The 14,726-nt window shown below is 34.1% G+C and overlaps 1 protein-coding gene across 2 annotated transcripts in view; it reads left to right on the forward strand.

The window, feature by feature from the left end:
• The window catches only part of LOC149574952 (ultraviolet-B receptor UVR8-like), a 119,470-nt gene that overhangs the window by 68,294 nt on the left and 36,450 nt on the right, over nt 1–14,726 (forward strand). For both annotated transcript variants that reach the window (XM_089814798.1, XM_089814797.1), the window contains exons 6-8: nt 2,389–2,474; nt 2,673–2,871; nt 12,275–12,328. In XM_089814798.1, the coding sequence (XP_089670924.1) occupies nt 2,389–2,474; nt 2,673–2,871; nt 12,275–12,328 (339 nt within the window). The remainder of the gene's footprint in view (nt 1–2,388; nt 2,475–2,672; nt 2,872–12,274; nt 12,329–14,726) is intronic.

Genomic DNA, 14,726 nt, shown 5'->3' on the forward strand with positions numbered 1-14,726 from the left:
AGCTTCACTGTTTTTGTTATACTTCGCCAAATTTTCCTTTATGTTGCCATCAATGCCAAAGGGGGATATTGTTGGTAATTTGGCTAAGGGTAGTTGTTAGGGTTGTAATTTATGAGAACATAACACATATTTTGAAGTAGCATAAGTCAGGGATAAGTTTGGAGAAAGAATACTAGAAAATTGTCTAAGTATAATATTGGTAAACAAGGAACAATTGTACAATTTTGTTTGGGGAGCTTCATAGAAGACATATCATGTTATGCAAGCTTAACAAAAGGTAGTATGAATATCATAGATGATGTGTGCAAGGCCGCTAAAGTTTATGATATAATTTGCATGAGTTTTGAGAAGTTTTTCAGTATTAGGTATAACATCGTAGAATAGGGTAATAGTTAGAATATCAAGTTTTTGGTTAAGGAATTATTTTGACTTGTCAAAATAATTGGTTGGCAATGTTAGGCCGAAATACTAAAGGTTAACTCTTACATGGAAAAATTTAATATAAGGATTGATAGCGTGTGGAAAAGGATAAGGCCGACAGTTCAAAGATTATGGTATCAAGGAAGATCTTTTTGTTTAGCAAAGTAGGCAATTGTATCTTTATGGTATGATTGATATATGCAAACTTTGTATGTACTATATAGATGCGAAATTGATGATATTAGAAGAGCACATCATTTGTACGATGTTTTGTGAAGTGGAACTACAAGGACAAATCAGATATTGAAGATATCAGCACAGTCAAGGTTTTGTATCTATTCATATAACTTGTAAAGTTGTATATGCATGTTTGGGTAGTGGGCTCAGCTTGTATTTTGTATTGTAATCACAACTCCTAACAGGGTTGATGATGGAGGGCCACACCACCCTTACCAACTCACAACCAAGATCACAACAATATGGAGACAGAGAGATGACAAAATTCTTCATAAGGCATCCATTAATACTTGAAACTCATTACAATATTCTCCAAATGGAAGAACTCCAAATTCTTACAATATAAGAGAGCTTCCACACTAAGAGCTTCCAACTAGAAGAGCTTACAACAAAAGAGCTTGTTCTTGAAGACTTCTACTTCCCGAGCTTGATTAGAAATGCTGATATGCCTTGCTTAAATAGGCACTTACCACCTAACAAATATTAAATGCATGATTTATCCACAACCTTCTAGAATTCCACCTACACAATATCCACAACCTTCTAGAATTCCACCTACACACCTCGATGAAAGGGAATGACAACTATTTTTATTTTATTTTTCTATATACACCACCTAGGCACCTCAAAAATAGAAATTCCTTTTTTTTCTTTTCTTCTTTTTCCCTTATTTTATTCTTTTATTATTTTTCCTTCTATTTTCGTCACTTTCTCTCTCGTCCACAATGTTTTTTTTTCTTTTCCCCCCCTTCTTTCAACATGCCCCCTTTATTTCGGATGCAAGATGCTCCTGCATCAGTTGAGGCTTCTAACAAGGCCTAGTCCTCTCATAAGGACTGATACACTATACGGACGTAGTAGACTCCTAATGGGGTCAATATCTTTCACAAGATATTTTTGATTAGTAGATCATTTTGTGGGTATCATCTCCACTGGGGTTTTCCCTTGGCGAGGGTTTCCCTAGTTACCAAAGTTAGTGTTATGAGTTTATGTTGTGCATGATTTTTCTTTTCAGATTATTGATTTATGCAAGTTTAAGATTCATAAGTAATATCCATAGTTGGGCAGAAAGTTGTTTAAAGTGCATAACTAATTCACCTCCCCGCCTCTCAGTTATATCAGTACACTTTACTTTCTAACACAAGCATGTGGTACAAGATGCAAAATGGTTGAGGTGCTTCCTCAATATGTTAATATACAAGTGCCTTAAGGAGTGAGTAGTTAAGAGCCATATTGTACGTATAATGAAGAATGCTAACACTTACTTCTATTGGGGTGAACTTCTCATTATTGGTGGTATGGACAATGTGTTTACCAGATATTATATAGAACATAATCGTAAGTTGCAGTTGAAATGTTCCATTAAACTAGTTATATGTAAAGATTTTAGATTTTCAGTCACATACAAAATCATGATCTTAATATTTTTGAATTTTACCTCTAAAGTTGAGCTGTTGTATAAACTAGGAGCCTTTAAATCAAGTGTAGTGGAGAGCGCTGTTTCTAAATGCTCTACGTCTTCTAATTATATTAGGTTATATCTATGCAGTTTTTACTCAAACACATTCTTGTATGGAAATCCAACAATTTATAAGATGTCCAAATTTTTTGGCTATTTAAATAGAAATATGAACAAGAAAGAATGAAGCAGAGGGGATTCTCATTCTTCACTTCTTGTTTGTGTCTTTACTTTGGCTATATCCATACTCTTCTTATGCGAGTTATCTACAGGTGGCTGCTGGAGGTACACACTCTGTAGTGCTTACACATAATGGACATGTCTGGACGTGGGGTCAACCATGGCCTCCTGGTGACATGTAAGTTTTTCACCAAATCTTTCATTCCTGTTCGATTTTAATGGGTGTATTTTAGCTATAGCTTAGTGAGACTTTTATTTCATGCTCAGTTTTTAATGTGCGTATCTTATAGCTTGAATACTTGATATGCCAATGCTTTTTTAATTTGAAGTGAGTAAAGTAGGATCCAAATTTACATTTAAACTTTGGTCTCACCAGAAAACAGATTTCCACTCCTGTGCGGGTACAAGGTTTGGAGAATGTTCAGCTGATTGCAGTTGGCGCTTTTCATAATTTGGCACTTGTAGAGGAAGGGAAGGTGTGGGCTTGGGGAAACAATGAATACGGACAACTAGGGACAGGAAATACTCAGCCAAGATCACAACCTGTTCCTGTTCAAGGACTTGATCATATAGTGGTTAGCACCACATGAAGAACCCTTTTATAATTTTTCTTTTTCAAATGATATAAATCTGTTGAATCCGAGTTATATTTAATCAAAGCATATGATGTTTTATGCAAGGTTTCTGATTTGGAACTGGTGAAGCTTGGACCTCAATCAGTAGCTTATGCTAATTTAGAGAGATAAAAACCTTTATGATCAAACCATAAATGCTACATATAAATGAAGTAGGACTCATAATTGTGGTCTTGTTCTGATATTATGACAGAACTAGCTCAGAAAATATCTCTATCATCAATTCTATGATAGAATCAGTAGTTTGACATACATTTTTCCATGGACATGCTGACCTGTTTGCTTGGCCAGATTAATTGTTTTGCTATCTCATACATATGGAAGCTAGATCAACCTTTACTTATGATCCTAGAATGAAACAAACTTAGACAAATATCTTGACACATCCCTGATGAACTATACTTATTTACTTCTTTACCAAATCTAGATGAGCGTTTCAAATTTGATAACAATTTTGCTTTCAAAGAATTTTTTTTCCATATAATTGTTTGTTTTCAAATGAATAAGAAATAAGGAGACATCATATTGTTTTCTTCTTGTGCAAAATGCAGATTTTCCCCTGCGAATGTATTTGTCACTATCATGTGAACTATTTTTGAGTACATTGGATATTAGGGCACTGTGGCCCAAAAAAACCTTGAGCTGTGTGATCTCTTTTATTCTGCACATTATTATTATTGTTTTTATTTGAAATATATGTTCTACTATATATGATAGAGCTTAAGGTAATCTTTCCTTGACTGATGACCTCTAGTATCTGACACCAAAACTAGTAATTTTACCAAATGGATCTATAGTACAGTGAAGTATTGGAAGTAGGGATCTCCTGGAACTAAGTAAATTTAATATTTCACTGTTTAGTGTGCTGGAACACCTTTTGGGTTTTTCATTGACATCTTAATATTGCTGTAGTAGCTCATTGAGTTGCTGTTGTTGTGGCATGGTGCTAGTGCATGCTTATTTTGCTGCTTAAATGTGTCAAGGCAATGCATGCACAACACAAATTTATTTGCGGGACACAAGCTTGCAGCATTGCCTGCTTAATACCAAAATGATTTTGTTTTTGGATTGATTTTGGAACACTGATAATGCCTTAATTGACCTGCCTTCATCAACCTTGATGATCCAAATTTGTCGAAATCTTTTGTTGGTTAAGATCTTAATGTAGATTGCACAATTAAGGATTGTCACACATAGCATTTAAAGTTGCTATGGGTAACATTGAAACTTTAAAAAATGGAATGAATTGTATTAACAAATCACTGAAATAAATAGAGTTTACAAATGCTATGAAAAGCATTAATAGAAAAGAAAAGTTGTCTAAATAAAGAAATCATCTAAAAATAGACAAAATTAAGATAACTAAGATAAATCCTAAATGACCATTAACTAAGCTTCTAGAATAATGGGCTTAATTTATCAAGAACCTAGGATACTAAAATATTCTAATAGCCTCCCTTAGTGGTTATTCTATCAACTACTCTACAAAAGTCTGTATATGTCTTGTGGTCATAAAGTGTTCAGAACATCTTGCTGCTGTTAAGACCCTCCTTGGATCTGCAGAATGACAGTGACCAATTGCAGGCTAGAAAAAAATTGAGAAGGTTGTGCCCTTCTTTATTATGGTGTGCAACAAGAGACAAGAGCCTGCTACTAGCCCTCCTAGAATTTGCAAAACCTCCGATTAGGAATCATCACAAAATGTCCAACTTGATGCTGGATAACATAATTGTCCTTTTCTGTAGACAAAGACACGCATTGAGAACAATTGCTGCAATTTTGAGGAAAAATTGGCAAACCCTCCAAACTATTGCAGATAAGTAAGATGCCCCAAAACAGATTGCAAGGTTATAGATTTGAAATTAACAAAGCGTCATATTTTGGAAAGAATGATAAAAACCTAAAAATAGGAATTCTGAGAGAAAAGTCCTACGTGAACTTTGGGAATTACAAAAGCTTCAAACTATTTTTGAGGAGAAAAATAGACCAAAACCAAACACAATTTTTGAGGTGAAAAATTGATCATAACCAAACAAACCTATATCACAGAGTACAAAACACACAATTTTTGAGAGAAAAATTATTAAAACCCAACAAATAAATTTTAAGGATTTTCTTATTAAAACCTTCCCATAAGGGAGTTCTTCCTAGGCCGACTCTCGCTCTAGTACCATGAAACTTTAAAATACAAAATTAATTGTATTAACAAATCACTAAAATAAATAGAGTTTACAAATGTTATAAAAAACATAAATTAAAAAACAAAGTTGTCTAAATAAAGACAACATCTAAAATTAGACCAAATTAAGATAGCTAAAAAATAAAGCTTAAATGACCATTGACTAAGGTTCTAGAAGTATAGAAAGAACCAACATACTAAAAATATTCTAATAAACAACACCTTTTGCTCCCTTGACTTCTCTTGCCTTTCTTCTTAATTTGTTAGAGCATAAATTTAAAAAATCTTGGAGACCAGGAGAAACTCACCAGGAGCTTGGAGAAATGTAATTTTGACTTTGTGGTGTAGGGTTGCTAGATGTGGTAGACAATGGATGCACCAAGAATGGAAGCTTTGCCTTCTAAACCCATTAACATAGAAATTTTGCACACTACATTTGCAAACGTTGTTTGAGCAATTAAATGAGTTTGAAGATGATCCAAGGAGCTAAATTTTGTATCTTTTTGAGTTCCAAGTCAGCCTTTTTAGTTAAAATTCAACTAGAATGTTCTTTCATTCTTAAATGTTATATTTACATGTTTAGATTTTGTTTCATTTCTAAATGTTACGTTTGCATGTTTAAGCATGTTTTAAAACCATTCACAAAAATTTCTAAACTTGTTAATGTCTGTTTTATTTTTTAAACAAAAATGTCTGTTTTATTTTACTAGGGGATTGTTTATTTATTTTTGCATAGTAACAGATCTTGGTACTGGAATAGGTTTGGATGGCATGTCTCCATAATAGTCGATCAAATAGATAATTGATATGATAGAAAATGGTCTTCACAATTTCAGCAGAAGTAGGGAAGCTTTCCTCGTGGATTAATATGGGTCGTGTGATATGATAGAGTAGTGATCTATTTTGAGGAAGAACCCTTTTAGTGGTTGTCTTATTAAAGAGCCATCCCATCATAACAATAATCACTGCCTACAAAAAACAATTTTTAGAAGCAATTAGTTAAGGGATAAAAAGACACTATCACATAAAGAAACACATTCCTCTTGTCCAAGAAGGGAAATACAATATCTTAATTAACTCCTAGGCAATATCATCAAACATCATAAAAGTCCAAAAAATGAGCAGCAACAACAATCAAGTAGTAAAGGAATTTAAAGAGAAGCACCTGAGCAAACTTCCGACTGTGATACTATGTTCAACAAAGAAACAAACATAATGCTTCATCAAGCATTAAAAATATGGAATATTGGACACATAATTAGACTAGATTGTCATCTATTAATATTCCAACTTTGAGTAGTAATATAGAAATAAATAGTAAGAGAAGTTACATTTACATTGACAAGTAGGTAAGGCACAATATTGCATTGGGAAAGGGAGAGAATGGCGAAGGGCAGTCTATTGTAATTTTCCTTCCAACCCCCTTTAGTGAGAGACTATTAGTGAACCCCAAGATCTCTAATCATGTAAGAATGGAGAAGAACTGCATGAAAGGGAGAGATGACTATTAAGGACACTTTACCATGCCTCCTTGTTTCATACCTTGTGTGATTGATATATATATATAAATTGCGTTTGCCATTTTTTGATGAATATGTGATTTCCTTGTTCTTATAATATTGATAGTATGAGTTTATGATGTGATATGATCTAACCCTAACGTTATATATTTGTGTGTGTGTGTATGTTGCTTATGGTATGATTGCAAGATTCAAATCCACGATCACATTATTCAAGGAAATATTCATTTGGTAATATGTAATCCTAACCCTAATTTGTTGCAATTGTGATATTAGGGCACATTCTAGGGAAAGTTCTAGAAGGGGACACCACAATTGGTTATAGAGAATCTTTCCTGCCATCTTGTGGAAGGTTGTCAATGGAAAATAGCCAAAGAGCTCAAAGGGCTTTAGAAAGAGAGGAAAAAAGCTTGTATCCACTAGCCATTTTACACCAAGAAATACCATGAGCGAACAAATGAGCAATGAGCTGAAAGCCTTGATGGAACAAACTGCTTAAACCACTCAAGCTCTCATGGAACAACATAAGAGGAATAGAAGAATCAACCAACTTCTTAAAGTCATTCAAAATATTAGTAGCAATAATTCTCATGGAAAGGATACTAAATGCAACCACTACAAGAATAATAATAATACCTCCCTAAGGGTATCCAACCTTAGGCCAACAAGACCTTCCTTCCTATGTAGGGAGGAACATATGGAAGAAGAAGCAAACATCTCACTTGTTAATTACTAAAATCTCTTATTCCAAGAGTTCGTAGCTACTCTGATACCACGTTAAATTTGGAGGTTTGTCATTTGTTGTAATTTGTAATAACACTTATTGTTTTTTTGTGTCTCAAGTTACATTCTCAATGCATATGTATATTGTATTAAGAGGCACGTCTCTGTAGAGACATGTCTCTTTAATTCTCATTAGTTATCAATAACATTTGCTTATTATCATGGTTAAGAGTGTGATAATAACTTATATAACAATATATATGTATATACTATATATTAAATGAGTTAAGTATATATCTCATAAATATACAAAGTGTGTATATATATTCAGTGAGTTTTATCCGACTGAAACTACACTAACATTAACAGGTGAGATGTTTGCTTCTTCTTCCATGTGTTCCTCCCTACATAGGAAGGGAGGTCTTGTTGGCCTAAGGCTGGATAACTAATGAGAATTAAAGAGACATGTCGCTATAGAGACATGCCTCTTGATACAATATACATATGCATTGAGAATATAACTTGAGACACACAAAAAAAAAGCGCTATTACAAGTTACAACAAATGACAAACCTCCAACTAAAATGTGGTATCAGAGTAGCTATGAACTCTTGGAATAAGAGATTTTAGTAAATATCTGAGGAAACAGAGTATATGATCAACACATAGGATAATATATATCAGACGGGCAAAGAGCAGAGAGGAAATAATGATCATTCATGTTGGTAGCAATAAAAAATCAAAAGGGAGCATCTTATGAGTGATCGCTATTATCGTATCCCATAAATCTTTGCAAATCATGAGTGGCTAGTGAAAGACTCTTCTATGCGAAATTTCAACGTGGTCTATTAGTCATGTCGTGTATGGATGGGATTCTTGATTCGAGCCATATTATTTGCATCTACATTCAAACTTCACTCATTTTCGTTTTTGATCTCACACTCAGATTTTATAAAGCCAACTTTTATTTCACTAGACCACACCAATCTGTACACACAATGTGCACAGGTGAATTAAAGAGCAATGCAAGGTGAAGGGAAGATCAAATCACGGATGGCATTAAAAGCATTATCGCCACTTTGGAGAATACAAGAAACACTGCGTACCAATCATCGACAGGTTTGACAAAAATCTGTGTAATGTTGGATGATTAATAGGGAAAGGTTATGACAAAATATAATCGCATGCCGCATATAGAAAGAAATAAATGGTTGCCCTGATCGTGGATTGACCATTGCTTAGTCGAACATGAATACTTTGATATGGATAGGGTAAAACACCGGTATAGATTGTGACACACTCGATCAGCGGGTGAAACGTGTTAGTGGCGAATCAAGGATTGGGTAAGTTAGGACCACAATCATCTGTACGGTACATATCAACACATAAGTTATGACTGGTATGAAGCAATAGTCCTCCTTGACATTGGACAAAGGGAAGTCTTACGTGAAAGAGAAATATCCACAGAAGAGGAAGAGCACTATAAAATAGAGAGGATTACAAACGACATCAAGGCATATTCTTGTTTGACGACCACATTTTGTAGAGACAAAACATGATGCTAATCATAAAGGTAATTTACATACATAAGACGGAAATTATTAGGAAGAATATAACCTTGCCATTCCCATTGGATGATAAAGTGGGAAGCTGATAAATAGGTGAATAAGAAGAGGATAATCACCAAAGGTAGAGGAAGAATATTGGATATAATATATAAAGGAGTGTAAGGGGAGAAATAAGTAGTGCCCCAAAACATTAATAGCACCAAGTAATAAGAGGTAGTCTGGCATTGAAGGAGGAGCTCAAAGTTGATATCGGATTTAGAGGGAGTTTGACACTATTTGAACGGGGAGCTAAAAATCTAATATCAAATTTAGAGGGAGTTTTGACACTTTATTGGAAGTAATGTTGACAAAGAGGTCAAAAGGTAAGTGTTTCTTCATGAAGAAGTTTTAAGTGCAATCCCTCCTAATATATTCTTGTCTATGAGAGATAAGTTTGAGCTGAAAACCTTATTCTCTGATATGGTTTATGGTGGATGTCATGACAACACCACATGATAGTATCTGTGGTGACTTCATGTAAACTTTTGATTTCATGTGTGTATGGACCTGCCCCCTGTGTACATCATGAGGAAGTGACGACTTCCTAATGATTATCACTTGTATTTGTAGAAGTTATTGGATGGTGACCTAAATCGTGATATACATTTTATGTAAATGTTGAAACATATCATGATAAATTATATCTTGTAAATCAACAACTAAGTGTTAGATGTCATTTACTTGATGGTCTATGAGTTGTTTGAAGGTATTTGGTGAATATTATGTGTTGATATTCTACAGGCCATTACCTTATTGAGTACTTGGTGAATATCATGTGTTGATATTCAGCAGGCCATTACTTAGAGTATTTGGTGAATATCATATGTTGATATTCTGGAGGCCAATACTCATGATATCAAAATGGTGGCGATCTTCTGATCAAAGATATCCTTAAAAATGTGCCATTTCTAATATTACCAACGGTGTAATATTCATCCAAGTGTTTATCCTTCTAAACTAAGAGGGAGTGTTAATGTAGTTTTAGTTGGATGAAACTCACTGAAGATATATATTATATAAGTTATTATCACACTCTAAATCATGATAATAAGCAAATGTTATTGATAACTAATGAGAATTAAAGAGACATGCCTCTTAATACAATATACATATGCATTGAGAAGGTAACTTGAAACACATAGAAAACTCTGAAGTGCTATTACAAGTTACATTAAATGTCAAACCTTTAACTTTAACATCACCTATGGATAACATAGATGAGATTGTAGAAGGATGCTTTGGACTTGAGTCCAAATTTCAGATAAATGTTTCTTTTAGGGACAACCCTGATGCCAAAATAAAAGCTTCCCTTAATAAGAAAAGAAAGGGACAACCCAATAAGGAACTATAGGAAAGGGTGAGTAAGATTACCCTTCCTAGCTTTAACGGATCGGGAAAAATCACATGTTCATGTGTCTAAGGGTTGGGCACTTATCTTTCACTAAGCCCATGATAGAGGAATATGCCATTAAATTTGTTGTGCTCCTTTGACAGGAATAACCCACGAGTGGTAGCACCATGGCCTTACTACCTAAGGTCATTAATGTGTAACCACTTATGACAAATTTATGCAAAAACTCATCAAAAGATTTGATTTAAGGCATCCATAATGACACTTCAAAGAATTAACTAAAGTAGCAAGGAACGATGAAACTATTTGCCACTGAATTACAAAAGATAGACATCATGGTATTAGAAACTTCTCAACTGAGACTTAGTTATCTATTCATGGAGGGATTCAAGGAATCGATTAGAAGCACTTTGAGTGCCTTGAGCCCAACAAACCTAGAAGAAGCTATTTAAAAGGCAATGAAATTTGAGACTAATCCATTGAAAGTAAAACCCAAAGCTTTTGTATAAAAAGCACACTCCAAATTCCTCTTAAGGATGATAGACATAAGTAAGAATTTTCAAGGAAAAACATGCTTCCATTGTAAGGAGAAATGAACATGAACATTTATGTTCAAAAAGAAGAGGGCTGAAAATGGTGGGATTATCTAGAAAGGAGGAATTTGTGCTTAAGTGCAAGGAGCCATGGGAACATAGTCACATATGTGAAGGAAATCAAATGCATCACATAGAAGTAACATCAAATGTTGAAACAAAAGAAAATCCTAGCAAGAAGATAGGGTATGATGATGAAGAGCATGGGACTTTGGCCACCATCTCTCAAGCTTTGAAGCACTGTTCGTTGAGAAGTAAAAGTACCCTCAAAGGACAAAAGGTTATCACCCTAGTAGATAGTGGAGCATACTATATTTTCTTTGATGAGAAATTAGTTGTACAGATGAAGTTGAATCCCAAAAACATCAAAAGATTTACAATAGCCATGATTGTAGTGGCTATGGTTAGATGGTTAGGTGTATTAAAATGATTTCCCAACTAGAAATCACATTATGGATGGCCTACCCATCCCTGGGTGCATTGTCTGGGGATAAATGGAAGATCCTAGGCATGTCCCTATTGAACATAGATATGAAATCACAGGCTAAAAAAGAACCTATAAGAGATCCATTTTTGTTGGGGTTTAATGTCTATTAGGGCCCGTTTGGTTGCTGGAATAGGAATAGAAATTTCGGAATACGTTTTCTATTCTCTGTTTGGTTCGTCAAATGGAATAGGGAATAGGAATACATATTCCCATTTTACCTTTAAAATGTGCTTATACCCATTCCAAAAAATAGCTGTTATTGGAATAGCCATTTCTGTTCCTAATATTGCATCCCTATTCTCCATTCCTATGCTTGCAACCAAATGGGCCCTCAGGGTTGTAAACATGCAAAGCATACAACACATCCAACATTATGCTGGTGTAATCGACACATCTCTACAATGTTTTTGCTTATATGTGAAAATTTCCAAGGGGCATCACTATGCAACATAAAGATGAAACCATAGGCGGGAAACCCAACTATAAGGGTCTCAGTTGTGGTGGGATGCAATGTCTATCTAGGTTGTAGACATGCATAGCATACGACATATCTGTACAACCATTTTGGTTTTGTGGCGGAAAAAATGAATTACTTTTCAAATCTCTCCACCTTTTTTCACATTAAGGGTAGGGTGGCCATAAAAAGTCATCACTGTTTTATGGATTTATATGTAACTTACTGTAACTAACTGCAACATGTTTTGTACTTTTGACATATGTTTATTTTTAGGTGATCTTTCCAAAAGGAAAAGTGACAACTATAATTTGTTTCTTCTTTGCTTTGTTAGAGATTATTTATAGCTCAATCTAGAATTCAAAGAAATTTACTTTCTACTATTCATATCTATTTAGCATTCAAATAAATTGAGTTTTGTGAATGCAGGTTGACATAGCTGCTGGAGGATGGCATTCCACAGCATTAACTACTGATGCAGAGGTCTCAAATGCACCACATTAAAAATTTATTTTCTATGTTTCTTACATAATTCATTTGATTTAGACAAGGTTTTTTATTAGCTTCTTTTGTATAGAAAGTATTTCAATGTTATATCAATGATGAACATGTAAGATGAAGTTACACGAAGTACATTGTATGCTTATTAGCATTTTATAATTTTGCTGTTTTCGTTGCTACAAAGAAATAATTCTGATCTAGTAATCATGGTAATCTGTGATAAAATTATTTTATCTCATCCATCTTCCAATCTCATATGTTCAGCATATGAAAAGGAAATTTGTATGAATGATGTTTTTAAACTTTCATGCACCATTTGGTGGCTTCTGACCAGGGAAACTACAGGATATTTATTGCTAGCAAATATGCACCTTTTCATAACCTGAATGATGTCCACTACCAACTTTTAAATTAGAAATTGAGGCAAAATATTTTTTTAAGTTATGAAAATAGAAAATGATTTTGGCAGCTGATCAACAGCAATCAGAGATGGTTTCCGATTCAAATTAAATAGCAATAATGGAATGAGTTATTTTGTGGCATTTAAGAGTTGAATTGTCCTGATGGATCTTTTTTCACAGATTATAGGAATAGCTATAGCTTATTTTAGATAGTTGCCTAATGGACAAACATGATTGATCTGTTAGCTTTTCTGTAGATGAAGAGTCAAGGGATCTCAAGGGTATGCATAGTTGAACAAATATGAATACCAAATCAATCATGAAGTTGAGAAATAAATTGAATCAATTGTATGCATAATTCACCAGCTCAACGATGAACTCTCTTTTGAAATTCAGTTTATACCTCATGGATATGTATGGAGGGATGGAGGGACAGTAACTGTTATGGAAAATCAATGTTGTATTAAACAGAGGAGATGAAGGCTCCTTTAAATAGATTGACAAAGACGATGTTTCTAAAAGAAACAATCATGAAATGAAGACCAAAATAGTAGCTGCTTAATAAACTGAGGACTAACTAAGAATACCATTAAAGAAACATTACAATATTCTAATACCCTCCCTTAATGGTCCTTGTCTAGAATTGCCCTGCATAAGACTGTACATGTCTTGTCATGAATTTTGCTGTTGTTGAGTCCCTTTATCTGTAGAATTTCATTGACCAAGACTAGTCAAAATCCATGTAGACAAGAACAGAGACTGGTGCCCCTATCTTTAGTGCTTTGCAACAGGAGACAAGAGCCTGCCACTAACCCTCCCAGAATCAACAAAACTTTTTGACCAGAAATCATCACAAAACTCCAACTTGATGTTGGATAACATAATTGTCCTTCCCTGTAGCTAGAGTCATACTAAGAACGACTGCCACGATTCTGAGAAAAAATCAACAAACCATCCAAATTTTTGCAGATTGGAACAACACCCCAAGTAGACTGCAAAATGTCACAATTTTTGAAGAAAATATAGGAAAAACCAGAAAACAGAATCCGAGACATGGATCAGAAAATGCAGAACATTGTTTTTAAAGGAAAAGCGGTAAAATCCAACAAATATTTTTTGAGGAAAACACTATTAAAACCCAACAGAATTTTTTTGAGGAAAAACTTATTAAAACTCAATAAATTATTGTTGAGGGAAAGTTGATCAAAAACCCAACAAATATTTTTTAAAGGGAAAAATTATGAAAACCCTTTAGAAATTTTTTTAAGGGAAAAAATTATGAAAACTCATTAGAGAAACCTTAATGTGGCAAAACACATGACTGCATGTGGTAAAACAATGCATGCAAGAACATGTAAGTACATGCAACATGCAACTCACATGCAACAAACATGGAAGTACATGCAACCTTCCAAAATTAGAGACTTTGCTCAAACAAAGAACTCACACGATCAAAACCCTCGAGTCGGCTTGTAATTTTTAGCAAAAAAGTTCGAATATGAACCACAAAGTTTTCATAAAATATCTCCAACAATTTTTATTTTGAAAAATCAACAAAGAAATTTTTGAAAAAAAAAATCCAGAGCAGAAGAGGCTCAAAGTTTTCTTAAAAAATTTGCCATATTTTATGAAATGCCATCCACTTGCTTTGATACCATGTTATGGTAAATCAATGGTGTATTAAATACAGGAGATGAAAGCTCTTAAAATAGATTTACAAAGACGATGTTTTTAAAAGAAACAATTGTGAATTAAAGATGAAGAGAGAAACTGCCTAATAAACTAAAGACTAACTATGATGACCATTAAATAAACATTACAACTGTCTTCCCTTGATGATTTAGTCATGAGGAAATTGGATGGCTCTCTTGGTCATCATGTGTTTCAGAAGGCTACCCATACTAATTTGCACATTCACTCCACTTCTCACCACCATCCATGCAAAAAAGTTGGTATCCTTAAGACCCTGGCCTTAAGGG

Source organism: Cupressus sempervirens, chromosome 2 (assembly GCF_028749045.1).
Source record: "Cupressus sempervirens isolate cs-2001-9-10 chromosome 2, ASM2874904v1, whole genome shotgun sequence".
NCBI lineage: Eukaryota > Viridiplantae > Streptophyta > Pinopsida > Cupressales > Cupressaceae > Cupressus > Cupressus sempervirens.